Raw genomic sequence first — 26,208 nt, forward strand, 5'->3', positions numbered from 1 at the left:
AATGAACAATGAAAGAGCAAAAAATAAAATAAAATATTTCCAAAGGGAAACAAATCTTAAAGCATAATGCTGCAAATACATTCTTTTTCCAGCAGAAACAAAAAACAACAACAAACAAACAGTGAAATAAGCACTTTGGTCTTCCTCCTCAAACACACTAAAGATGATTATGATAGCTTTTTGTATGAATGAATTTAGTTCCAGTCAGCAAAAAAAAGAAATGCTAACACATTAACTGAGACAACATTTAGGATGTTTTCTGCGGGCATGATAACTTTCTGTACCATGTAGACTTTTTTTTTTCTTTTCCATGAGAGCGATGTGAATTGTCGATACTGTTTTTAAGTTCTAACATTCGCTTGAACAGCAAACACACACACACGTCGTGTCAAGCAGGTGAGGTACTAAAAAGAAAAAATATCTCGACATTGAAACAAGATGTAACTTCTTTTTCTTCCATTTTAAAATCTGTTTTTTTTTTTTTAAAGTGCATATCTTCATTCATGTTTTAACTGCAGCTTTTAGAAACCCGACAGGTTGACTGACTCTCGCTTTGATCACTGGGAAATGTCTAATGAGCTCTGGGAGTTAATAGTTGGTGGAAAATCTGGAGTTTAACTCTTCATGCTGTTATGATACGCAGGATTAAGTGAAGTTACACTGATTTGTTCTTCAACTGAACTGAAAATTTCACCTTTTTTGTCAGAAGAGCTAAAAAACCCAAAATGTTCCTAAAAATAGAGGCCACTTCTAGACTCAGTCTGTGTCTGCTTAGTCAGTTTTCTATGTATTCCACACTCAGTTTGCTCTAAAGGGAGCAGTAAAATTATATTTCTGACACTTATGAATCTTTGTCAATTATGTATAAAATGTGGCGTTGCATTGTGGGATTGCACCACTTTCTGCAGACGTTCACGTGCAGGGATAGAACAATGTCCTAATCTGCGTTTAAACCAAATTTCCTGTGCGTTTTAACAGATGTATGAAAATATCGTGTTACTACCTGCGTACATATTGCTGGAAATACTGTCAAACCCACCGACGTGGACAAAAATAAGGATAAAAAGGTTTTTTTAAATTTAATGAGACTGTACTTCCACATCTGTATCAATGTTCTGTCATCTCCACTAGCTGTATGATTGTTTCTCTGCAGTCCTGATGTCGTTGTCGTGTTAACAGATATCTAAATGTAATTATTACATCTTGGAGTGGGTATGAATGGGTTATAGAGGTAAATTAAACTCTTTACATTCTTGTTAACCTGGAACTTAACGTCTCTTTTAATTTTAGCGGTGGATTTTCTGCACCAAACCAGCCAGATTTGAGTTAATAAACATCATTGTAACTGTAGCTGGATCACAATATACTTTGTGGTTTAAATTTTCTACAACTTAAGCATCAGGTTGTAATAAAACTGGACAGTTTGTCTTTGTTGCTGGAAGAAAACCGGTGGAGTAACATATGTACTTTGAAAATGGGATTTAAGGTTGTAACAGAGTTCGAAGTTTTCGAAATGTACTCAACATATAAATAACAAAAACTTTCAGTTTAAGCAAACAAAACACAAAAATGACAAAATGATTCTTGCCCTGTCGGTGTCTCAATTCTTTGCCTTCAGATTTGTGAATGAAAACTTCAGCTGAGAACCTAGACCATCACGTTAAACATATAATTTATGCTTATAATAATACTAACACTTGATGTAGACAGGTCAAATATAGCATGGTTTTTGTGTCGTGGAGCACAAAAATAAAAACAAACTACAATTCAAATAAACCCTAAAAGTAAAAACACTGAGTGGGTAAATAAATAGTTTGTGAATTGCACAAAGTGGGAACGTTGAAGGTCAAAGCACTCCGATATGTCGCGCGTTCAGTCTTTTCAGTCAGTGAGTGTGAAGGTCAATGCCGTGTCTCCGTTCACTGTCACGATTTGATCTTCCACAGCTGAGAACAGAAAGAAAAACAAACAGCATTAATACACAAACCTTCTGCCTGTGTCTGATCTTTTAAACGTGCAATGTGTAATAAAATATTGTTCATTACAAGTAAAAGAAGTTAACTTTTCAAAGTAAAATGATAAAAAAAAGAGATAAAGCCAAGCTTCCAGTGTCATATTTCCAATCTATGTAACACATCAGTTACCTTCAGGTTAAACCCTAATAGGTCAGATATGACTCCCGACACCGCAGACAGGATGACCACCTGGGTGATGTTGTAGAGCAGAGGGTTCATAGTCAAACCATACAACCTGAAAGGAGTGTCCAGCTCCTGGAGTGAGACAGAGAGAACACACACAGTCATTTAGAAGTTTGCATTAGAACAAAAAGAGCGTGAAGAATCGTGAAAATGAGAGCGTTAAAGAACCTTGAGTAGTTTGGTAGCCAGTTTTAAGACGTTGTTGACCAGTGTCAGTTCCTCTTTCTTGTTTGGCTTCTTCTCCATCTTCAGATACAAGTTGATCTGTGAAACACGCGACGGATCAGTTGTTGGTCAGTGTTTGGCGACCCCGTCTGCAGTGTGTGTGTGTGGCTAAACGTGTTTTCTGTGCGTGTGTGTACCTGTTCAGTGAGCAGTATGGAGGTATTGCTGTACTTCTTGCTCGTCTCGGAGCCCAGAGTGACGAACCTGAGCAGGAACAGAGACAGACTGGAGCACCAGATCACCAGCTCCCAGTTATAGTGACACTCCAGGAACGTTTCATGGACGTGCAGCAGCTGGAGGAAGACGTGAAAGTACATTAGCCAGTCTAACGTTTCAGTATATGTTGTCTTTTACTCAGGCTTAGACATCAAGACTTTCTGATGTATGGAAGCTGAGAATGGCCGTGCTTGTAATCATTGTTTGAATTCTGTTATCGAGATAACAAAGCTAATTTTTTCCCGTGATAACAAGACAATTTATTTCAGTCTTTTGTCACTGAAGTACAATCTTCTGTGAACTGATGTCTTTAAATAACAAGGGCTCATGAATATTATCAATAATCGCTCAAAATCAACAGTGAGAGGAGAAACGCCTGTTTATGCATCGCGCCGTCTCTTCCCTGCAGTTTCTCTTCAGCGTCGTCTGCCTGTGGATTAGAATCAGGCTGAAAGTTTCATTTACAACTTGGACAAGTGAGCAGGATGAACTGAACTGAAGTGTCACGCTGTCTGTCTATCCATTGATCTCCTCCTCCGCTCTGTTTCAGTGTTGCAAACATCCCGACGCCTCCTAAATTAGTCTTTCCGTTTCACAGGGCGAACGTCCACCTGCTTAGCTGTGCGGTTTACAGTAATCATATTTACTATAAATCCCACAGCTCAGCTGGTTTGCTCTGATGAGGAGACACACGTGCAGTACTGTTCATAGCACTGAAGCGGAGAAGATCGATAGACAGCAGACGAACATGCCGTTCATTTGGAGAGCTGCATAAAATAAAAATGTAGTTGTTTCTACATGTGTGATAACATTCAAATCAGTCCCTGTCATTAAAAGGAGAAGACTATCGGTTGAAACTTCAGTGACAAAAGACTTGGCCTGATTATTTATACAGAGTTATAAACTCATAATGTGGGCACTCCTGAGCTAACAGTGGCTAAATGTGGACACACTGTGACATTACCTGGGCGCAGCAGATGAAGACGACGGACAGAGTGAGCAGGAAGGCAGACGACACAATCACATCTACTGAGCGCTGAGGACCCCGCCTCTGCAAATCAAACAGAAGTTCACTTCATTATAGCTCTGAACGTGTCCCAACCCCCCGAATGTTAAACAGCAATTAAGGGCAAAATCAACAGTGAGTGAGGCACCTTGAGGTAGGAGCGTAGCGATAGCCACATCTTGATGTTTTGAACTTTCTTCAGTCTGAAATGAGGGACTTCAGACTTCCTGGCTCTGCGGGCTGAAGTCAGGTGACCAAACAGCTTGGCAAACAGCAGCCTCTGAAACACACACGGCACATCGTCGATTGAATGACGACACAGATTCAGACTCTCGCGGCCATTAAAACCGATAATTCACAAAGCCGTCGTCCCACCTGTTTGTAGGTCCTCTCTGCGACGCTGAGCAGGAAGAAGAAGAGCCATATAAGGCAGACGCGCACCAGGAAGCTGAGCGTCACCATGGTGATGACCGAGGCGTCTGATCCACACCCGCCTCCCATTGCTACAGCCAGCAGCTCATTGGCTGTGAGCGTGGTCAGCTGATCCAAGTCGCAGTACTGAGACAGCCTGCAGGAAGTAAAAACATTAACGTTCAAGTTCAGTTTTTTTTTAAAGGCACAGACACATATTGATGAGTCATGTTATGTCAGCAGTACCTGTACGCAAAAGGTGTGAGGCCGAGCGTCACTGCGACCATGTTTCCAAAGACCTGGTAACCGATACCAGGAGTGTAGAGGTTCACCTGTGTGAGAAGTAAATGTACCTATTGAAGTGGCTGTGAGTGGAAGTAGGTGAAACATGAATGGTATGTATCCCTTTAGTAACTCACTCTGTTCATGATCATGCCGCTGATCTCCAGGACGGACATGTCGGCCTTCTTGCACTCATTTCCCTCCCACACGATGGCGCTCACTCTCTCCAGACCGGGGTTGGAGCTGTGCAGCCAGGGAACATGACCCTGAAGGAAAAAACTGATTACAAACCACTCTGCTCTGTAGTATTATCTGCTATACACTGGCCTCGCATCAAGTTTCATTTTAAAGTTCTTCTTTTCTCATGTAGCTGGATACAGAACCACCAGAATACATGTATGACAGGGTCCATCTTTACATCACAAGAAGGTCACTTAGATCTTCTGACCCGTGCTCCAACACTATGAAACGTTCTCCTTGTAGACCTACATTCTTTTAAAAAGCAGCCATGTTCAGTTCTTGCTCATGCTTTAGTGTTGGTTATTTTGAAAAAGTGCTATACTAAATAAACTTATTATTATAATATTCAAATGGGGTGAAGAGTAATCAATCAAATGTCTTGGCGATCTGCAGCTCAGAAAACAGCTGGGTTCACACGTTTGACTTAACCTGAAAGCTTCTCTATAAGACGCTGTGCTTTACATTTGTTTACATGTTTGAGGGTTCACAGACCTGATGGAAGGGGTCGTCTCTGTACTCCTTTTTAGCAGGAGGACAGACTGGTGTCCCTCCGCCTTCTCCCTCTGTGAAGAAAAGGAGTCACAGTATTAGTTTAAAACAGCCGACATATCATCTACAGGGACGTTTAAATGTCTTGTTGTTGTAGTGGTTCTAATGTAAAGTTGTGTTTTCTTCTGACCCGTCTCTGAGGTGCAGGATGATCTGCACTCGGCACAGTGCAGGAAGTCTTCCCACATCAGGTCCTCGGTCTCGGACTCATGTCGAGTGCTTTCCGAGTCCTGAGTCCTCAGGCTGGAACATCTGGAGCTGCAGCTGGTGCCGGACTTGGGGACATCCTGACAGACAAAGCAGGGTGGTTTGTTTGCATCTTTCCTAACGTGAATCGATTAAACTTAACTTTGAGAAGTTAACACGTCGCCTTCTGTGTGTGTGTGTGTGTGTGTGTGTTCACCTCCACAGCGTAGTGTTTCTTGTAGTGGTGTGTATTCTTGCGGTTTCTCAGCGTAGAGTCACTGTTCATCCTTTCAACTCCCCTCCGGAGGGTGCTGTAGGATGCTTCAGGGTCCTCCTCGCTGGACGCCTCATCAGATGCTGGCTCCTAAAAGACACAAGAACACACATCAGCCAAATCCTGCAGAGACGGACATGTTACGGCGCTGTCTGGTACCAAAATAATCAATCAATTAATCCATCTATTAATCCTGTCTACAGTTCGATGGATCACCTTATTGCCGCTTGCCAGGATCAGTCCCGTGCTGCGGGGTGTGTGAGTGTGTGTCGGCTTGGCGTGAGAGTTCCAGCACACCTCGTCAGCTCTGTTCAGCGGGTCGCTTCGCTGCTCGTGGAGCTGGAGCCCCTCCTCACTGCTGCGATTGGTCACCCTGCCATCCAGAGACACGTAGCCGTTGTCAGTCTCTGTCGACTTGTCAATGGACAGCTTCGACTTCTTAGATCTGAAGCAGGAGAGGAAATGTAGCGAGTAGGGGGGAGAGCAGGAGAGATCGATAGAAAGAGACAGACGTGTATAGATCGAGACAGATGTTTAGATAAAAACACGGCATGGTGGCGAGTTTATCATGATGTTCAGTCTCAGAAGAAGCAGACATGCGGTGAGATAAATGATACTAAGAGGATGCATTCACACAGCAATGTGGAACATTCATACAAAATTAATGCCAAATATTGAGACAGTGTTTAAAACACTGAATAAGTTAATAAATTAATGGATTAGGGATAAAATTTGAAAAAAACACTGATCATAAAAGTGTCACTGGTAATCTCAAAATATGAATTCTTAAATTAAACAAGTGAGTCAGACGATTAATAGTGGTCTAAAAGTGTCTTGCACTGATTGTGGCAGATAATCAATAGATGAAGTCGCCAAATCAAGAGTTAATTAGTGCTCGGAAACGTTCCACACTGTTGCAGTCTGCTGAAAGCTCGAAGTAGAAGCATTCAAACTACAGACATAAAAAGATAAAAATGGAGCTTTTAAGTGGATTTCTGGTGGAGATCAGCTGCAAAATCCCTCCATTCATCGCTGAAAACAGTGATGCCGAAGCTCAGGAATCAATAGTTGTGCGGTCAGCAGTACACCAACTGGACAAAATGATCATTATTTTCTGAAAAGATTCAAGTTAACTAGAAGAGAGGGAGTGATGTTGCAGCTGAAGAAGCCCAGGTTAGGTCTGAGGCCGGGCTGGGCTTCAGTTCACAATTTAAGTTGATGACATGAAGTATGTTTATTCACTGGTTGGACACATAACTTCCAGATTGGGAATTTAGTGGTTTTACCATAAAATATTCATTTAAACTGATAACTTTAACCACGTTGTGAAGTGAACCCCAGCCCTGTCTTTGTACATCATCTCGGTTTAGGAAGATGGGAAACGAAAATACACACCCAGCTTTACAGATATCATGCCAGAAATCTTGGAAGAGAGCGCCCAGGCTGTATGTGGTGCTGGCTGAGTGGGAGTGTGGCGCCCCCTCCTGTGTGTTATCGGTAGTGCTAGACCCGTCGCCTTCCCTATGCACCTCCATCTGAGATGCCTTCCTCAACTTCCTTCAGTTTGGAAAGAATAGAGGGGTGGAGAGAGACTTAGAGCGGACCGGGTGACTTTAAACTACAGCAGTGCATCCACCGGGAACCTGGCTGCATTTTCTTTCTTGCATTTTTTTTAAATCAGTGAAAAGGATTTTCAACTTTACAGAGGCTGACGTTTAAAAAACAAAGCACTACTAATGCAGCTCTGGTACCTAAAACTCAGGTAACCGCTGGACACAGAGACTGATACAATTAAAAGACAAACTCTGCAAAACAAATCCTTTTTTAGGTTGTTATTCTGCAAAAGTATTTTAATAAAAACTTCATAAATAGCATTCCAATATTAAGAAAAAAATATATCTTAAGACATGATCATTAGTTTTATGTATTAATATCCCAGACACTTAATTCTATCAGTTTTATATAAAGAAAATTATAGAAATGTTCCGGATTTTAATTTGATATCCTTTTATGAAATTTGAATTTAATGTCTACTTTTGCAGGATATTAACATAAAAGTTGGATTTTTGCAGAACTGCTCCTGTAATATTTGGTTATTAATAAAGGACATACTGTAAAGGAGAAGGACAGGACTTGTCGTTTGGTTTCCAGATTAAAAAGGCAGGATAAACATCGTTCATCTATAACTGATAAAAAAACCCAAACTACAATAACCTCTGGTCTGGCTGATGTATTTTACTGCTACAGCTGAATGTAGTTTGTGACCTCCAGGCATGTAAGGTAGGTATCACTAAGATTCCCTTGAGAATGATTTCTCATGAACTGTCTATAAGGAAGAGAAAGACAGATAAAAAAAAAAAAAAACCTCTTTATGATTTCTTCCCTTTCTTTGAATGAACGATGACCCAGGTTGATTCAGGACAGGACACCGTCCCCTCGCATAAAACCCTTTCCAAAACTGTGGCATGGTCCAATTTTCTTTCAAAGAGTCTGAAAATTGTCTTTACATCGTTTTGACCCAGAAACAGCAGCCACACACTGACAAGCTTTCAAACAAGAGAAAAATCACAAATCTAAAAACTACAAAGAACACACTGAGTAAAGCGAACTACTTTCTACTTTCACACACAGTGAATCCCATTTGTCTTGAACCAGAGACATCAGATTTATCATGGAGAGATTTCACAACACACCCATTAAGGAAATGTATTATCAATTAAATGACTTGCTTAATTTGATGGTTTATATCTGAAATGACTCATTTTCTGCCTGGCAGGCGGTAAACACGTACTCTAGATACAATACAAAGGCTTTTTTCATATGTTGGTCCCAATTCTTGCCTTTAAAACATCTTTTGAACTGTCAAATTTACATAGATTTACAAAGATTTCCATAAAGTCTGAGGAAAGGCTGATGGGCGTTGACGCTGACAGAAACTCTCTCCATCATAAAAATGCTTCAGTTTGATTTACAGTGAAAGAAGCTGACTGAGAACTTGGCAGAATCAAACAAGGAAAAATGCAACCCAGCAACAAAAGACGTATTCATTCGTCTCCACAACTTTTTCCCTCACCCTCTTCATGCTTGTTATCTCTTTTGGAGTCTCCCTTGTTAACCAAAAGGGACTTTCTGGGTGCAGCATCTATTCCTGCTTTTCTTATTCTGTCCTTCCCTTGATCTCTCCTCCCCTTCTTTCCCTCTCTGCAGCTCTGTAATTTTTTATTTTCTGCATTCCCTTGACATGTTTCATCCTTTTTTCTTCGACTTACTGCCTCCATCACATCATATTTCCCCCTGATCTCTTCCGTGCCGTTACCTGCGTCTCTTCCCCCCGCCGCTGGAGACAGGTTTTGGGGTCCTGGTGGAGACGATCTGACAGTGGACGGTGCCCAGAAGCAACATGAGCCAGATGGCTCCAAACACCTCGGTGGCCGGTATCCCATGAGGCTGAGGGATGGTCACGTACAGGACTGCTGCTGCCACTGCGGGAGAGACAGAAAATAGACTGACCACGTCAAGGTTACGGTTTAAACTCTGCAGCTTCTTCTTCTTTCTTTTTTCTTTTTTTTTCCACCTGACGAGGGTCTTGCTGGCATCCAAACACTGTCCATTTAAATGAATTTGCTGCTTGGAGTCAGTGGCCAGGTGTTACTCTTTTCATTAATATGGATTTACACCTGAATGTGATGAAGAAAGTCAAACAAAACAAGCTAAAAGGGTTGGACTTAAGGTGTGTGTGTTTTGATGTGGTATGTGAAGGAAGTGAGCAGGAAGGGTGGAGGGTTGGAGAGAGAGATGAAAACAGTCGTCATGAAAAGGCTGCCATGACGTAGGTGGTGTAGTGTGGTGGAAAACACTGTTCAAGTGTTTATGCAGCGAGTGTGTGCACCTCTGTAGGCGTAACCTGGGAACACTCACGCCCACAAGATGTATTTAAAGAAAAAGCAATAGCAGCTGTTGAACATCAGCCTTGAGAGCAGACCAATCAGTAAATGTTTGATGTAACTGAACCTCATTGGACGCTGTTCAAACCAGGAACTGTAGATGTAAAATCAAATGAAGCATGACTTATTTCTCATGTTTAATAAACAGACTTTGGTGCACTACAACACCCGTGCTCACCTTGCAGCAGATAGAGAGCCAGCAGTAAGAGGAAAATGGCTCTGGAGGTGACCTGGATCCACCATCGGTAAAAGAACGGGAAGAAGACGACCCTGACGATGCCCTTCCTGGTCAGAGACGTCCACGGACTCTCTGGTTTGGCCTTGGCGAACGCCGAACCTGCGGAGGAACAGAGTAAGTACACACTGTACACTCAGTTTAATGAAAGGAGCTAATTAAGCCTGCGGCAAGAATAAAACTTAATACATCCCGGAGACACATTAGAGCAGCGTGTTTGTTTCTTCTCCTCTTCCTCTTCCTCCCCCTTTTGTCTTTTTTCCATCTTTCTCTCACTTCCTCCCACCCTCCCCTCTTTCTGTTCATCTCCTCTCCTCCGTTTCTTTCTTGATTATCCTCGCCTCTTCCTGCGCGGCGACACAACAATGAGGATAAACGTGACTGATTTGATGAATAATTGAAAGTGTGATGAATATGAGACAGATACGAAGAGATGAGAGCGCAGATAGAGAGATGAAGACAGAAAGAGCGAGGATTAGCGCTGACAGGAGGTTGGCTCGGCGACGCTGGCATCTCAGGTTCGTGTGTGTGTGAGTTTTACTGTATGTCCATGCCACTGAGGGGACAATGTGTGATGGTTTTAGCTTTATCTAATCTAATTAGCTTGATGGAAAGAACGTTTCCGCGTGCACACACACACACTTTTTTCTCACCTCTAACCAAGTCCACGTCTATAAGGTCTGGTTTGACATGTCCTGTCTTCTTTGGCTTGTTCCTCAAGCCCTGCAGGGGGAGACAGAGAGACACAAAGTCACACAAAGACGGAAACAAAGAGAGAAATTAATATAGTCACATACACACCGACGCACATCTACAGCAACTCAACTACAGGAGGCTTCTCGTGCACTTTATGCCTCTGTAAACACACACATGTTAAGTGTTTGAGGAGGCACACCGTGCGTTCTGGCTCTATCCTACACACACACTACTACTTTAACCTCAACATCTGGAGTCTGGGAGAAAAGCCGGGCTCAGTGTGGAGTCGCTTCTGCAGCTTTGTGTTTGTTAAAAGATTCAGAGGATAGAAGAAAACCAGTAGAACATCCCTGGAGACTTTTCAGTCTGTTAAACCGGCTCCCTCGTTTCAAACCGGTGGTTAAAGCAGTCATTCACCCCCCCTGAGGTTTGCTGTGATAGTTTTAACGTTGGTGGTTTGTGCAGTTTATGACTCTGGGGGTAACGCTCCTCTGTGGCACACTCGCTTCCTGTGCCAGGGAGCCACTTCCTCCTATGATGCATACACTATCTGTGTGTGTGTGTGTGTGTGCGTGTGTGTGTGTGTGTGTGTGTGTGCGTGCGTGCGTGTGCGTGCGTGCGTGCGTGTGTGTCTGTGTGTCTTTGTCAGCTGCGATGACAAACTGCACTAAAACTTTTTTAAAAAGTGACTGTAAATACAGTCACACATGACAGCCTTTTTGTGTGAGTAATAACAGGGACGGTAAATACAAATGAATGTGCAGTGAAGTGTGTGTGTGTGTGTGTGTGTGTGTGTGTGTGTGTATGTGTGTGGTCAAGTACAACAATGTCAGCAACAAACCAGCCTGACAACAGTTTAAACTTGAGGTTTCATATCAATGACTCTGGGTAATCATAGACTTGACCACAGTCCACTGTGTACACACACACACAGTTTCCATGTATTGAAAAATAATCAAATATACATGGAAAATATTTGATTTCTATATTTTTTTGCAAATATTTTGATTAGCAATCATGTATATGGTGGCTCGTACTGTGTATTTTTGTGTTTGATGTATATACACACACACACACACACACACACGTTAAATTATGTCTGACTAGGCAAATAAAAAGGGATTTTGTGGTAAAACATTTGCATTTTCCAAACTAGTGTACAAAAAAGTACGACTTTGATATCAGCACTCAAAATCCGGTGTGGTGTTAGCACTACATTACACAATAATCAAGTTGTTTCTTATCAGTACACAAGAGGAAATCCTTTAAACGGTTTGAAATACTGTTCATTTTTAAAAATGCAACTCATGTTCAGCAGTACTGTGAAATGACACAAAGGTGTACACTTGAATATGATGGTGGTTTATGTTAATATTTACATACGGGTCAATCAGGTTGTGTGTTATCAGTCCATGGTCTGATAAAGAGGCTTGATGGAGCCTCTTATCTTTAAATAGTACAACCAACAACCGAACATGTTCAGTATATGTGTGTGTGTCCATGCAGGGCTAAAAGGAGCCGATCAATAGCTTCCCTCTTGGCACTAGATTTACCGCAGCAGTAAAGTCCTTCACAAACATCTCGTCTGGCCACAGCTCTCGTATCTCGGAGCTATTCATAGCCCCTTATCTTTATAAACTAGTTTCTCCTCCAGCTACAAGTTATGATGTTGCCTCGGTCACTGACTGCACCAACATGTAGAAATTCCAGACATTCATTTGACTGATTAGTGCGACTTCAGGAGAAAATGGCTCTTTACATTCCTTATTAAAGGCTGCTTGTCATGTTGATGTTTAATGTTCTGTTGCACTCTTTGCTACATTTCTAAAATACATATTTAAATGGATTTTAACTGTTTAAAGCAGCAAAATATATTGTAGTTTTATGTTTGTGCCAGCAGGCGGTGACTGGTTTTCTTCAGCAGAGCTTTACAGTGTTTTTCCTCACTAAAACATCAGTGACAGACTGTAGATCAGGTCCATTTCAAGTCCTAATCCATTCTGTTATTATTATCATTATATTATTATTACATCAACTATGCTTCGGTTAAATTCAGATTGTACATTTGTTCGTCAGAAATTGAAGATATGAATGAGTGTGATGACGGCATAAAGGAGCAGCTGCATCTTCTCTAAAACCAAAAGCACAGATGACAAAATAGTCGATATTAGGAGAAGAAGTTGCTGCTAAAAACAGCTGCACATTTTACAGATGGCTTGTATGGAGAACAACTGCTTATCTCATTTTTCATGACGCTATAAACAGTATAATTAACACATTACAGGTTTGAGGTGGTGACCTGCCTTGTACTCAGACCATGCCAAGAATACTCTGGGAAACCAATTTGACAGATGAAGAGCCAAGGTCCCAGTGCTGTGTTTGTGTGCGAACATTGAGCTCATTAAAGAGAGTGACTCTCACCTCTCTGTTTACAGGACGAGAGGTGCAATAGGAGGGAAGGAGGGAGGTATCGTTAACTTAGAACAAAGCAAATTAAAAACTAAACGTAACCCTGCGCTAAAAAAACACTTTAAGAAGCCTTATCGGGTCCTCGAATCGCACCCTGTGAACGCTGGCTGTCAGAAAATCCCTCGTGAAATCTGAGAAGGGAGGGATGGAGTTGTCCTCTTTAGGGGTCAAGGGTGAGAGGTCGTAGCAGACAGGTGATGAGGCTCTAATGACCACAGCTCTCGACTAAAGAGGGAGTCGCTTCAAGGCATGCACACACACAACATCATCCTGTTGACCTCTAATTTTAACCCACAAACGAGGTCTGCATACCACTTAACAACCTGAGAGCCGGACATCTATCATCTCACTCTGTGCTGTAAAGAGGAAGAAAATAAAAAGTTCTGTAAAACCTTTTGTGGCTCCAGAGGCAGCCGACACCTCAAGTCACTTGAGTCAGCGTCGTTTGGAGTTGGGAGACTACAAGTTTGAAAATGTGAAGTGAGCTTATCAGACCTCTACAGCCTGCCTCGCATCTCTTTCTGAGGCTCAAAGCTACATTAGCTGCTACTAGAAAAACACCTGAACCTCCAACCAAACTGAAACTGGTGACTATGAAAGAGAACAACCTCCTAAACGTCATGTTTTCTTTTTCTGTAACAATACCTGCTGTGTCTCCCCTTCCTGCTACTTCCTTGTGGTTAGTTCATGGTCTGAAACTCTCATTCTCATTATATTCTGTACTATACCTGTACATCAGCGTTGCCATGTTTTGGTGAGTGTTTTTGGGTGTGATCATGTAGGATTCAAAGGGATAAAATATGAGAATTAAAAGAAAATTGTTGATTTCAAGCTGACTATGCAGCATATATTTCTGCTGTGGACATGTGCCGCCCCACCTGAATCTGTTATGTCTATTCCCGAAAGAACGAACGGCGCCAACTCATCACAAAAATGCAGCCGTGACCTTCAGCGCATTTTGTGATGTAACAGTTTTGTCTTTCGTGAATCTTTAATTTAATCTGAGCTGACCTTCAAGAAGTCTGAGAGCAGAACTGTCTGCTCAGAGGACGAAGTTTCTGTCCACTTGCTGTCACCCTCATGCTAATCCAGCTGTGTTCGCACCCCAGCTGCTCAGTTCATGTTAGGAAACAACGTCTTCCTGCAGCCAGTCACAAAGCTGTGCAGCTACAGTGTGAACGCACAGTGGGGCTAATAAAAACACACCGGGATTTGTTGTGGAAACTGAACTGAGCGACCAAACCAACCAATCACAGTCTAGCAGACTACAGCGTGGGTGAGCGGACGTGCACTGTGGGACAACGCGAGGGACGTCCTCCCTGCTGTGTACTCACCAGAGAAATAAACTGTAGAGAGGAGGAGGAGGAAAAGATGTATTGGAGAAGAAGGGATGGAGATGAAGAAAGGGGAGACGGGCAGGTGACACCCAGCCAGGAAGGTAGAGAGGAAAGTGTTAAAAGAAAAACACTGGAAAAGAACAGCATGGTGAGAGAAAACTGAACAAAAAGGAAGAGAGGAAGATGGAGGAGTGGAAAAAAAGAAACTTGACAAGTAAAATACAGAATACGGAGAGATTTTTAAATAAGCAGAACACAAACGGTAAAAAAAACAACAAAAAAAACAGAAAGGTGGAGCAAACAATAAATCAAACGCACCTTTATTTCTCGCTGCTCCACTGATTTCTCCCATATCTGCTGGTCGTAGGCGCCAATCTGGAAAAACAAACAAACAGAAAGGATTAATGATGAAACCGTGAGAACAGCTTGAGTAAACAAAAAAGCAGAGGCAAGGTTTTAGTTTGTAGATGCCCTGCAGACATCTTCTTAAGAAAAAGGAAGAATGATCCACAATAAAGTTTTCTTTGACGCAGTAAAAAGCTTCACTTCTCTTTAACAAATATCGCCGAGCAGCGAATGTTGTGGATAAAAACAATGATTTTCTCTATAAAGGATCTTTTATATCAATGTAAAACTAAACGTTCCATTGCTTTGTCTCCTTGAAATCAAAGTGGACTTCCCTTTCCTTACAAAGCTGCTTTATTATCATTATTTAAACCAGATTATATCCCAATAACAACCGATTTAAAGATTGAGAAGAGCAAAAAACAAATCACTATGGTTGCGTGGGAGTTAAAGCTTCAAAATTGGAGCCGTCACAGTGTCATAAAAAAAAAATCTGAATCGTTAAATGAACGGTGATAAATTACCACAGTAAAACTTTACCCATCTTTCTATTTTTACATACTCCTTAAGTAGCTTTTAAAAGTTCATATTATGTCACACCTTTTGATGTATATGTAAAGTTGTCATTGGAGATCAATATATGATGTTTACACTGAGTTAAACATTCAACCAAAGACTCCATGTTTTTATGGTGGCACCATTTCGTCAAGTGGAAATATTCTACATGTCTTGTGTCTTTTTGTATTTCTTTTTGAATAGTAACACTTCAAGTTCACACATTACTGAGTGTTCAGCATTACATTCCCACATATTTCTTATTATTAAGGCCACATTTGAACACCGGGATCTCCTCTAGACATGTGTTTGGCTGAGAGTGAAGTTGAAGCACCCAAACTTCAGACCACAAACAAGAACCAACAGTCTGTATCTACAGTATAATACATGCTCTTCTGTCCTCTCCTGTTTACTGTCCTGACATGTCTGTCTTCACTTTTCCTTTCTTGTCCTAAAGTGGAATGAAGAGCCTGTGAAACTGGTCCAAAAAGGTCAGGTTCAACTAGAGGCCAGTTTATAAAAAACGTCTCTGACAGTTTAACACAGCCAGTATTTATCAATGTCACAAACACACACACTCAGACACACTCACATGGGGAAGTGGGGGGAGGGTTTGATTCTAGGGAAATGCATGCAGCACGTGTGAGGCCAGTGGAGTGGTTAATGTCGAGCTTATGTAGCTCTGACAGATGTTATACGTGTGAGCGTAGCATGACAGAGAGACATTAAAGCGACAATGATCTGTGGATTTGTACCAGACATCTGACCTGGGAACACACATGAACGCACAAAACAAACACACCCCAAGGTCAAACTGTATAAATATCACCCTGCCAGAGACTTTTTAATCCACACGCACAAAACAGCAGATAATACTCAGCTTTGACGGTTAAAAGCGAACAGAGAAAGAGCGCTGGAGGGCTGAAGTCACAGAATTTGGTCGCTTTTTATACAGAGTGTGTGCTTTCCGGAGACTTAAGAGGATCAGCTGATGCTCTGACTTCAGCAGATCAGTGTGTATATGCGAGTGTCTGGGTCACCCCGCGAGCTCACCAGTGGAAACTGCATCTTTAATGAAGCTTCATTAAACATGGATAGAAAAACGGGATTAGAGAGGCCAAAGATGAGGACAGAAAAACATGAAGAGGCAGAAATTATGATCGGTTAGAGAGTTACTTAATGGACTCGTCTTTTCTTTCTTTTTCCAATCCGTGTTTTTATATCTTATATCATGTTATAAACACGGCAGACATGGATACTTGGCATGTTTTCTTTATAAAGGTCACTCACTAATATCACTGTGTTAACCACCAGATACCAGCATGAGATGTGGGTCAGGCAGTGCGACACATCGTCCCACATTACATGCCCGTGTACGGCCTGGATCTTAACATGGGTTGTGTTGTGCAACTTTGAGCTTTTATTTTGAAGTTTTTTAAAAATACTACTGCAGTATGTAGCATGACACCCATACAAACAATAACTGAATTTAATTTTAATTGAACTTATTTTATCTTTAACAGTTAAATAGACTAAGTTTTATTAAGTTTGAAAGTTCATTCTTGACGTTGAAAACAGAAATTCAAACTCAATTTCTTTTTTTTTTCCCTTTTCTTTTTTTTAGAAAAGCAGCTTCATTTTACATGAGGATGAACTTGAAAGCTACAGAAAAGCTACAAAATGGACTTTCAATGTCTCTTTTTTCACATTATGGTGACAAATATACTAATTTAAATAAGCTACGCACAGGAATATTTCAGTTTTTCTTTGTTTGAGCCATGTAAAACAGAAGAAAAGTCAGTTTTACAGATTGTAGATTAAAACTTTGTTCATTTAGCAAAGTAAACTTAAAATTCTGACATTATAATCAGGCTGTAATTTAATGACAAACCTGGCTCCAGAAGCTAAGAACAAATAGCCTGTTCTGAGCACCTGATAGCATTAAATCTGACATCTGACTGACTGATTTACTGTGTGACATTTGGGCTGACAGCTAATTTTCCACCTCACTCAACCAATAAAAATACACACACACATACACACACACACACAGACAGATTGGAGAGGACAGCCAGAGGACAAACATGACCAGACTACGCAATAGAAAGATAAAGAAACAGAGAGGGTGTAGATAAGGAGAGAGAGCAGATATGGAAAGAAATAATTTAGACACACACATATCCCTTGTTACATCATGTAATGAGATAACTGAGATCTGAGAGCGGGATTATCGGCACTAGAAATCCTCTTATCCAAACACACAAACCCTCATCCTTACATCACTATCTGTATACCCATCACCTCCTCTCAAAACAAATTAGTTCTTAGGCAACAAAACACTCACGCTTTGTTTTTTTTTGTTTTTTTGGTCTTTTAATGCTAAAAATTCAAAATGAAATCAAAGGTCGCTTCAGTAACCACCAGGTGTTAAATATTCTCTGCATTGATCGCATGGCGCGTTAATCTACAACGATTTCGCCGGGCGAAATCACAGCCTTCATCGATTTGACAAGCAAATCAAGTGCTGAGAGTGCACCAGAAGGGAAGATGACGAGGCCAAGTGTGCCTGCTGCGGCAGAGCTGGGGTCACCATGACGACGGATGGAGGGACGATCCGGGGAGAGGCAAAGAAGGGGATTATGTCGGCGAAGCACCAGAGTTATATAACAACTGCCTCTGCAATGGAGGGGGTGTTACACACGCGCACACTGATAGATGCTGATTTGAAGATGTACAGGGGCGTTAGGGTGTGTGTTTAAGTCACGATGACACACATTTGTAAGGTTTAACACATTAACACACATATCAGCTGTGAATGATCTACACTGTTCATTACTGCTACCTGTTAATATAGATAACACAAACCTGATTATCAGGTACAGGATGAGCATGATGTACTGAACTGTTTTGATTTCACGGCTCATGACTTAAATGTTTTGGTTCGCTCTCTCAGTGCTGCTTTCAGAGAAAAAGCTTCACAAACTCGGAAGTTTTGTGCCTGGTGACCATACCGGATCATTTCAGGAGTTGATGGAGATCTTAAACAATGTTGGAAAGTAAATATTGGACTTGCAATCATCAGCTGGACAGAAACACGACCTCAAATGTATGCCAATGTTGCTCTGGGTTTGCTGCATGTGTAAATAAACTGCTACTGTAACAGGTTTGCTGTATAAACTGCAATGCGTTGTGTTTACGGTTCATTTCTGCGACCTTAAAATGTCAAATGCAGACATGTTTTACCAAGGAAAAAATGCAAGCTCGAGCGTCACGAAAATTAGCATTCTTGGGGAACTTTTAATGGCCGTTTACTCATAATGAAAACATTCTTGTAGCAGTACAACCTTTTCAAAGTTGAGTTGGCACTGCAAATGCGGCTCACTGGAGAGCAATACAATTTTAATTTCTAATTATGTAAAGCTACTGGCTGTAAAATGCTGTAACACATCAACAAAACAGCCAAACAAGTGCTGAACATCCTGGTTAATCTATTTGTCTTCCTATATTGTCATTAATGTACTTCCTTCGAAGAAGAGAAAACCTCAGTACTCTCTGCTGTAAACCAGGCTGTGACGGAAAAACCCTCACCTATTTGTAGGAATCACCTTTCATCGTAGGTGTGGTCACCATTGACACAAAGATTTACCATGAGTGGTATGTGAGAGACACTGCTGGTGTGTGTACTCTTATTTCAGAGTGGTATGTGACTGACTGAGTCAATAAGTTACATTTCAAAGACCTGAAACCAGAAAAAAGGTCCAGTCAGTGTATAAGTAATAAAGGAATAATGAATAACGGAATAGAACATTCATAACTATGCTTTCATGAGTGAATTATGACGTGAAAATCAGAATCATTATGTTTTTGTTACTTTACAATGAGCCTTTTAGATTGACAGACGCTGTGGGTACTCCACCATGTTTCTACAGTAGCCCAAAATGGACCAACTGAGCACTGGCTCTAGGTAGAGTTTATTGTGTGTGTATGTAAACCAAAATTAAGGCTGTACCTGATTATTTTCCATCTATCCATCCATTTTCTGAGACAAACAACCATTCACACTCACATTTACCCTTTAGAGTCACTGACCAATCTATTAAGTTCATGTCTTTGGACTGTGGGGAGAAGCTAGAGAGAACCATGTCCTAAAAAATAAATGGTAACCATGACGCACAACTATTTTCAAAGATGAAACTCAAAACTTCAATAAAACGTCATTAAATACGCAATTTCCTACAAGAAAAAATGGTGTGTGAATGAACACAAAGAAAGTTTAAAGGACTGAATGAACGAGTTTCAGACAGCTGGTCGTGACGTGCAGATTAACCTTCTGCTGTGTTTTCAGGTGTGACCATGGCAACACAGAGAGAGCGAGAGCGAGGTGTTGCTGTAGAGTGTGTGTAAGGTCTATTTTCAGCTCAGACAGGTGTGTGTGTGTGTGTGATGGGAAAATCTCCTTTCAGCAGTCAGACACACACACAGGATTTTTACCAAGTGAGTGGAGAGGTTTTTCACTCTGCCTGCTGAACTTCACACGACAACCAAAGGAAGCTTTCAGGGGCTTTTTGTGCAGTTTGAACTGGGTTCAACGATGAAATATTCAGTTTAGAGCTGCACCTAATGATTACTTTCATAATCAATGAATCTGCTGACTGCTTTCTTAATAAATCTTTAGTCTATGAAATGTCAGAACATTGTGAAAAACCTGATCCTAATTTCCAAAAAGGTATATTGATATTTTATTTTGCTTTTTATTTGACCAACAGTCACATAAGACAAGGAAAGATGAAGAAATAAGGAGTGTTTGGTTTAAACAATAAAAGGATTATCAGCATAAATTTTTCTGTCAATCAACTAATCGAATAATTGACAAATCATTCAAGCTTCAGGATTTTTACAGAAAATCTGATCATAAGCATAAATATGGCCTAGGGTTGCAACCAACAACTACTTTCAGTAGTGATTAGTCTACTGATCATGTTTTCGATAGAGCAATTAGTGGTTTTGTCTATACGATGTTGGAAAATTAATACAAATAATCACAGTTTCCCAAAACTCAACCTGATGTCTTCATCTGTCTCGTTTTGTGAGCAACAGTCTAAACCTTTACTATCAAATTAACTTGAGAAGAGCAGCAACTCCTTTTATTTGAGATGGTGGAACAAGCATAACCAGCTTAGGGCTGCAACTAACAATTATTTTCATTAGTGATGATTATCCATGATTTCATTATTGTCTATTCAAGTCAGAAAATGAACAGAAAAAAAAAAAAACAATCACAGCTTCCTAAAACACTAGAAAACTGACGATTAATCACTTCTCATAATATTTACTCATTTCTAATTCTAAATAGACTCATTTTAGATATAATATTGCTATTGTATTAATAATAATAACTAGAAGACTAGATCAAATAAATGTAGCTCATCCTCTTCCATTTATGTTTTGTGGGAAAGTCAAGAAGAAACAAAGCGTGGAAACCAGAGCAGATGATTGGTCTTTATCTGGACTGACAAACATATTTTAGAGAACGTTCTGAGAGGAGAGACTGATTATGATTATCTCGCTGAGTAGCAGCTGTTGCCTTTGGTTTTTGTTGGTGTAGGCCTTTTGTCATTATTCATGTTGATGGAAAGGAAAATACAGCAGGTAACGGCACGACTCGTGTGTGTCCTACAACCATATAACCATAAATATCGATCATATAAATATTATATATGATTAACTGATGAAGCTTCTTGATTATTTATGCGGTGTCTACTGTAAATATAGCCATGCTCTCTCTAAAAACATACTGATCTTATGAAGTCATGAAGAGCCATAGATCTCGCCCAACATACTAAGGATATGAAGTTGTGTCACTTAAAATAGGCCTTAAAGCTGCCCCACACACAAGCGCTAAGCCGATTTATTACTGTGCATGTTTCTAAGCTGCCACAGGAAGCTGGCAATGGGCTTCTTACTTGGCAATAGCGAGCACGATGTGTCAGACATTAAAAAAAACAAAAACAAGGAAGTCTGTCTGGCTCTCTGACAGATATAGACTACATGGCTGCATGCATCTTTACAGTGATATTTGGCATGGCACTGTGTCGAGAAAAAAGGGGCAGCTTCCACACAAATATAACACGGTGTCTATTTACGGGCAGACGTGATATAGAAATATACGGTGCATCATGTCGGCCTCTGTCTGAACCTGTAGAAGATGGAGAGCCGAGGGTAAGGAGGTTAGTCTGGACCTCTCAAACCTAAAACCTGTTATTTCTTCATGTCCATGCACTACATGTATTGATTCAGCTCTTTGTCTTTCTGACACTGGTTCGCAATATGTGGGGCTGGTGGGGCATAAAGATTAAAATGATTAAAAACATCGACAAGTTTATGAAATTAGGTGTCAAAATCAGGTAAAAATGAGCAGTGTTCAAAGCTTCATTTTAATTAATTAGAAAGTTCTAATGTTGTCAACATGTTTTGTGGATTATCACAACCAACAGTGACTTTCTTAAATGTCATATACTGCGAGCACCACAGGGGGAAATTACATGCATACGCTGTAATGACGCAGAAATGTAAAAATCTGAACCACTAAAACCAAAACGAACTGCAAAGTGAGAAAATATCTTCTCTGTGTGATGAAAACCACATCCATCTGTCCAAAAAGTTTTTAGATAAACTTGAGGATTAAAAAACGAGAAGTATCTCAGACTTTATCCACAATGCAGCTTAAGCCGTCCTGATCAGTAATACATAACCAACAAACCATGTGAGGCTTGTGAGACGCCGCAGTCCTTTAAAAATACACACACCTTAGTACTCTCCTAAGGGCAGCCTCTGTTTATTTGGCAGAGTTTCAGGTGTTTGCTTAAGTCCAAACTAAAGACTATCTGTTGCTCTCTCTTGTATTTTTAGCAAAGCCATTGCTGAGCTCGGCGGAATATAATAGCTGCAATGAGCCCGTCTTTGCCCTTCAAGGCTCATCTGCTGTGATTATTTGTCAGCCAGTGAATCACGGGGCCGATGGAGATATTTGAATCATTGGAGATAAATAAAATCATCCTCGCCTGGTGACTCAAACGGCAAGGACAAGAAAGCCCTTGTTATGAACTCGACTTCTGTGGTTCATCTCATTTACAATAAGGAAAAAACAAGACGTCAGAGACAGTGAAGCCCGGAGGACAGGTGTGATCTGCTTCTTAAAAAGGGGCTTTATTCATTCATGACTCAGCAGTTGTCACTGGTGCGTCTCTGCCCAAACAAGCTAAGGCACACACACCTATCTGTGCATGGAAAATTAAAGAAAACACTGATTTTATGCTTCTAATCAGTTTCTTTGACAGATCTAATGGATCTGCTGAAATTAAAAGGCCTAATCGAAGATTTAAAATCTTTATAATGTTACCTGCAATTAGATTTAGACTGATTTAAGAACTAAAATAAAGAAGCAAAGCTGGGGAAATCTGTGATTTTCATCTGACAATAGCAGTTTCTCTCACACAACAGTGTTTAAAGTTTAGACCTATAATTAAAGTCTGTGACTCCTCATATGAGTCATCTTCAGTGTGATCTGTTTCGAATGAAAGCTCACGTTCAGATCATCTACCAGGTGCAAGCAGAGAGAGAGAGAAAGAGAGATGAAAGACAACAACAAAAAGACAAATGTGGAGTCAGAGAGGTCGTGGAGAAAAAAAACAGGCAGCCTGAGAAGAGACAGACGGGGGCCCATGATGACAGACAGACAGGTTTGTAAGGACAGAGAGCCCCGAGAGACAGACGGGTTTGTAAGCTGAGATCTGCAGGAGGGGGGGCTGGAGTCCAGCAGTAGGATCTGATATCTGAGACCATGGAACAAGAAGACACACAACACCAGGCCGGTGTCACACTGTGCCAAACGGGCCGACTCTGCCGCTGATGGCACTTAGAAGGTCACTGCCAAAATACTGCGCATCAAAAAGAGTCTGCACACCCAAATATCTCAATTTATTTTGTCATTTTGTGTTCCAAAAGGGACAAAAAAACTCCCCAAAAAAACAATTATCTCAGCGCTATACCAATAAATCAATGTCAACAACAAGGACGTACACGAGATATATCTTTGGGCTCATTTAGAAGCAGCACTGATAACAGTTTGTTTACAAATTGTGTTTGCAATTCTTTAATAAAAAAAATACAAATACAATTTATCAGTGTGCAATAAAAGGAACTGCATGAATTGTATAAAAACAATCTTCATGTTGCATTATTTATACATACCTATTTCTTGGCAGAGCGTGAGGTTTTTGTCTTCTATGTTTAAATACGACCTTAATTTAATCACTCAGCATCTCATCAAATAGGAACTCTTTGTGGTTTGAATACTTAACAAGCAGCTAAATCAGACTACAACTAGATTTTTTAGCATGTAAGACCATCTACAACCCAATATTAGATGAGCATATTCAGGTCATGACATCTGACTTTTATTTTTCCTGTTTGTGAGAAACCTTCATGCATTGTGCCCCTTTCTTCTTCTCTGCACTCTTTAGCTTTATTTGATGTTTCAAAGTTGTTTTAATTAAATTTTGTTTTGTCGGAGTCCCTCATCTTTAGGTATTTCATATATTGGTGCACATCCACATGCGTGAACACATGCTTACTCAGCAACATTCAGAGGCCGTAATGATTTTACAGCAGGAGCAGACTGCTTATTAAACTCAAAAATAACAAACTACACCCTCTAATGTGAAGCAAGGCTCTCTAGAGTGACTATTCATTTCCCAAAGCCTAGATGCAATATTTAAAGCATAATTCAATTGCATGTTATCCGTTTTAATTTCCCATGGAGTATGAATCTTTTAGAGAAAATATGCGGCTAAAATGTAGAAAAGTCATATTTTGTGACATGCAAAAACCAAGCCAGCGGGCAAATTCAAAAGAAAGGTACAGCGTCTTACCTTTTTCTGGTACCACACCACAGCATCTTTTACTTTGGAAGCCATTTACATTTCCCTTCTCCCGGCCTAGGGCATCTTAGACTGAAAACACACAGCGAGAGAGAGAGAGACAGAGAGAGAGCTGTGTGAGTGACGCAGTAATGAGGAGAGAGGGAGGAGGACTGAGGTCTATATACCAGGTAGGAAGGTGTGTCATGACCACTGACGAAGGAGAAGGGGAGGGGAACACACACACACACACATAACTACACAGACAGATGTGTGATTATGCAGATTTGCGGGAGGGCGTTCACTTTGCCTTTTCCTACCACATAAAAACAAACACACATCTTATGGTCTCATTAATAATAACATCAGTCATTTTTAAAACACGCCGTCTCCCTTGACGCCAATCTTACAACATGAACAGACACAGTCTTCCAAGGAGCTGGGATGAGAAAAATTATCGCTGTGATACTGTTGAGTTAGAGCCTGATTCTTATCACTGAATCACACTCATGCATGCGCGCACACACACACACACAGACGTACGCCCTTTCCGAGAAACATTTTGGGCATGCCTCTCGGCTCTCTTGGGCATGTGAATGATTGGAAACATTCATAAAGACACACATGCACAGACACACAGTTCAATCTATCATATAATGATGAGACAAAGCGTTGCTGAACACACACGTGCAGTGTAATTATACAAGTGCATTAAAGTGAATGTATGTCTATGCAAGAAAATTACAACTACAATCTTTTACACTGAGAAACAAAAATATCTTTAGACAAAAACATCCTAACTCAAAGGTCTACTTACTCACAGAAGACACAGAAGATATGGTTGAAAGAGCCAAAAAAAAGCAAGTCGACCTGGAGTTGGGATGTTTTTGTCAACTTTGACACTAAACTTTCTTTATATACCCCAAAAAATGCTGGTAATCACACCAAAGAAACTACGCAACACTTGTGAACAACCAAAGTAAACCATATGTCGCCTCACTATCAACTTTTGATGATCAATATCTGGATCACTGACGGAAAGTCCTCATGACAGCGAGCCAGCGTACATCCGTGAGTGTGCCAGTGTTACAGTCAGTGTGTTATTACAGTGAAGTTGTCTTTGAAACAGGATCTCCTGGTGATGGAGGTGATGTGAGCTTGTTTGTTGTGGTTAAAGAAAAAATAAATGACCAGAGCAGACAGGGTTTTACTGGATCCACAAGTTGACGCTTAGAACAACACAGCAGGAGATATTATTTAAAACAGCTTGATTCAAAGTATGTCTGTGATTGCTTGTATAGGTTAAAACATTAAAACTTCAGCTGGCGGTGGAGGAGGAAGAGGAGGAGAAGGCGATGCGGTTGGGAGCTTTGTGGTTAGCCACTCTCTTTCCCTCTTCTCTCTTCCTTCCCTCTGTCTTTCAGTCTCTTTGTGTCTCTTTTCTATTTCCCTGCTTCATAAGTGCAGCGTTGTCCTGCTGCATGAGTGGGAGGCTTAGAAGAGCAGATAGAAGGAGAGTGATGAAGGCCAGGCCGCCTCGGGGCGCAGCAGGAGCTTTGGTCATCATGAAACATTACACAGTCCAGTGCGATATTGCAAAAAAAAAAATCAAATAAAATAAAAAAATACAAGTTTTGACTGGGAGTCATTAATGGCATATCCCCTTTGCTTTTATAACTTGACATTTTTCTCTTTGTTTCTGCACTCTCATACATGCACTCAACTTAAATTTGACTCAGCAGAGTGAAGACATCCTGCTTTGCATGTGAAGGCTTGTCACTCTGCAAGGCATGCCATCCCTGACGCGTGCATTTCAAGAGTTGCGTATCATCCTTTCCAGTGAAGTTACGTACAGACATTTTTGTGTTTAGACACGTTGCTGTTTTTGAGTTTTACAAAAAAAAAAAAAAAGACTGATTGACAGCTTCCTCTGCAAGCAACCAAACCGCAACACTTCGATGTGATAAACATATAAATATATTAGTGCATGTGTCCTCATGTTCAAAGCGATGGTAGAGTGAGTCCGAGCTCAGAGTGTGTCAAGAATGTGAAAAGTTCAAAAGCAGGAAGGGGAGAAAATGTTCTACTCTGAGCCAAGTGTGAACACACACACATACACACG

The 26,208-nt window shown here is 40.8% G+C and overlaps 1 protein-coding gene across 4 annotated transcripts in view; it reads right to left on the reverse strand.

Moving 5' to 3' along the window:
* Positions 1-304: 304 nt before the first annotated feature.
* Positions 305-26,208, reverse strand: part of LOC104924624 (putative homeodomain transcription factor 2) — a 39,970-nt gene continuing 14,066 nt past the window's right edge. The window contains exons 3-22 of one of the 4 annotated variants that reach the window (XM_019264111.2): positions 24,099-24,179; positions 14,587-14,643; positions 14,266-14,277; positions 10,420-10,489; positions 9,710-9,868; positions 8,904-9,069; positions 6,983-7,144; positions 5,885-6,032; positions 5,531-5,677; positions 5,258-5,414; positions 5,071-5,141; positions 4,476-4,604; positions 4,303-4,388; positions 4,021-4,213; positions 3,794-3,925; positions 3,604-3,690; positions 2,561-2,716; positions 2,367-2,462; positions 2,145-2,270; positions 305-1,946 (exon numbers count right to left, since the gene is read on the reverse strand). In XM_019264111.2, the coding sequence (XP_019119656.1) occupies positions 1,926-1,946; positions 2,145-2,270; positions 2,367-2,462; positions 2,561-2,716; positions 3,604-3,690; positions 3,794-3,925; positions 4,021-4,213; positions 4,303-4,388; positions 4,476-4,604; positions 5,071-5,141; positions 5,258-5,414; positions 5,531-5,677; positions 5,885-6,032; positions 6,983-7,144; positions 8,904-9,069; positions 9,710-9,868; positions 10,420-10,489; positions 14,266-14,277; positions 14,587-14,643; positions 24,099-24,143 (2,220 nt within the window). In that variant the 5' untranslated portion in view covers positions 24,144-24,179 and the 3' untranslated portion in view covers positions 305-1,925. Of the gene's footprint in view, positions 1,947-2,144; positions 2,271-2,366; positions 2,463-2,560; positions 2,717-3,603; positions 3,691-3,793; positions 3,926-4,020; positions 4,214-4,302; positions 4,389-4,475; positions 4,605-5,070; positions 5,142-5,257; positions 5,415-5,530; positions 5,678-5,803; positions 6,033-6,982; positions 7,145-8,903; positions 9,070-9,709; positions 9,869-10,419; positions 10,490-14,265; positions 14,278-14,586; positions 14,644-24,098; positions 24,180-26,208 lie in introns of all 4 variants that reach the window. The other 3 variants (XM_027272099.1, XM_019264113.2, XM_019264110.2) reach the window with 3 other exon arrangements.

The sequence above is a fragment of the Larimichthys crocea genome, chromosome XX, assembly GCF_000972845.2.
Source record: "Larimichthys crocea isolate SSNF chromosome XX, L_crocea_2.0, whole genome shotgun sequence".
NCBI lineage: Eukaryota > Metazoa > Chordata > Actinopteri > Sciaenidae > Larimichthys > Larimichthys crocea.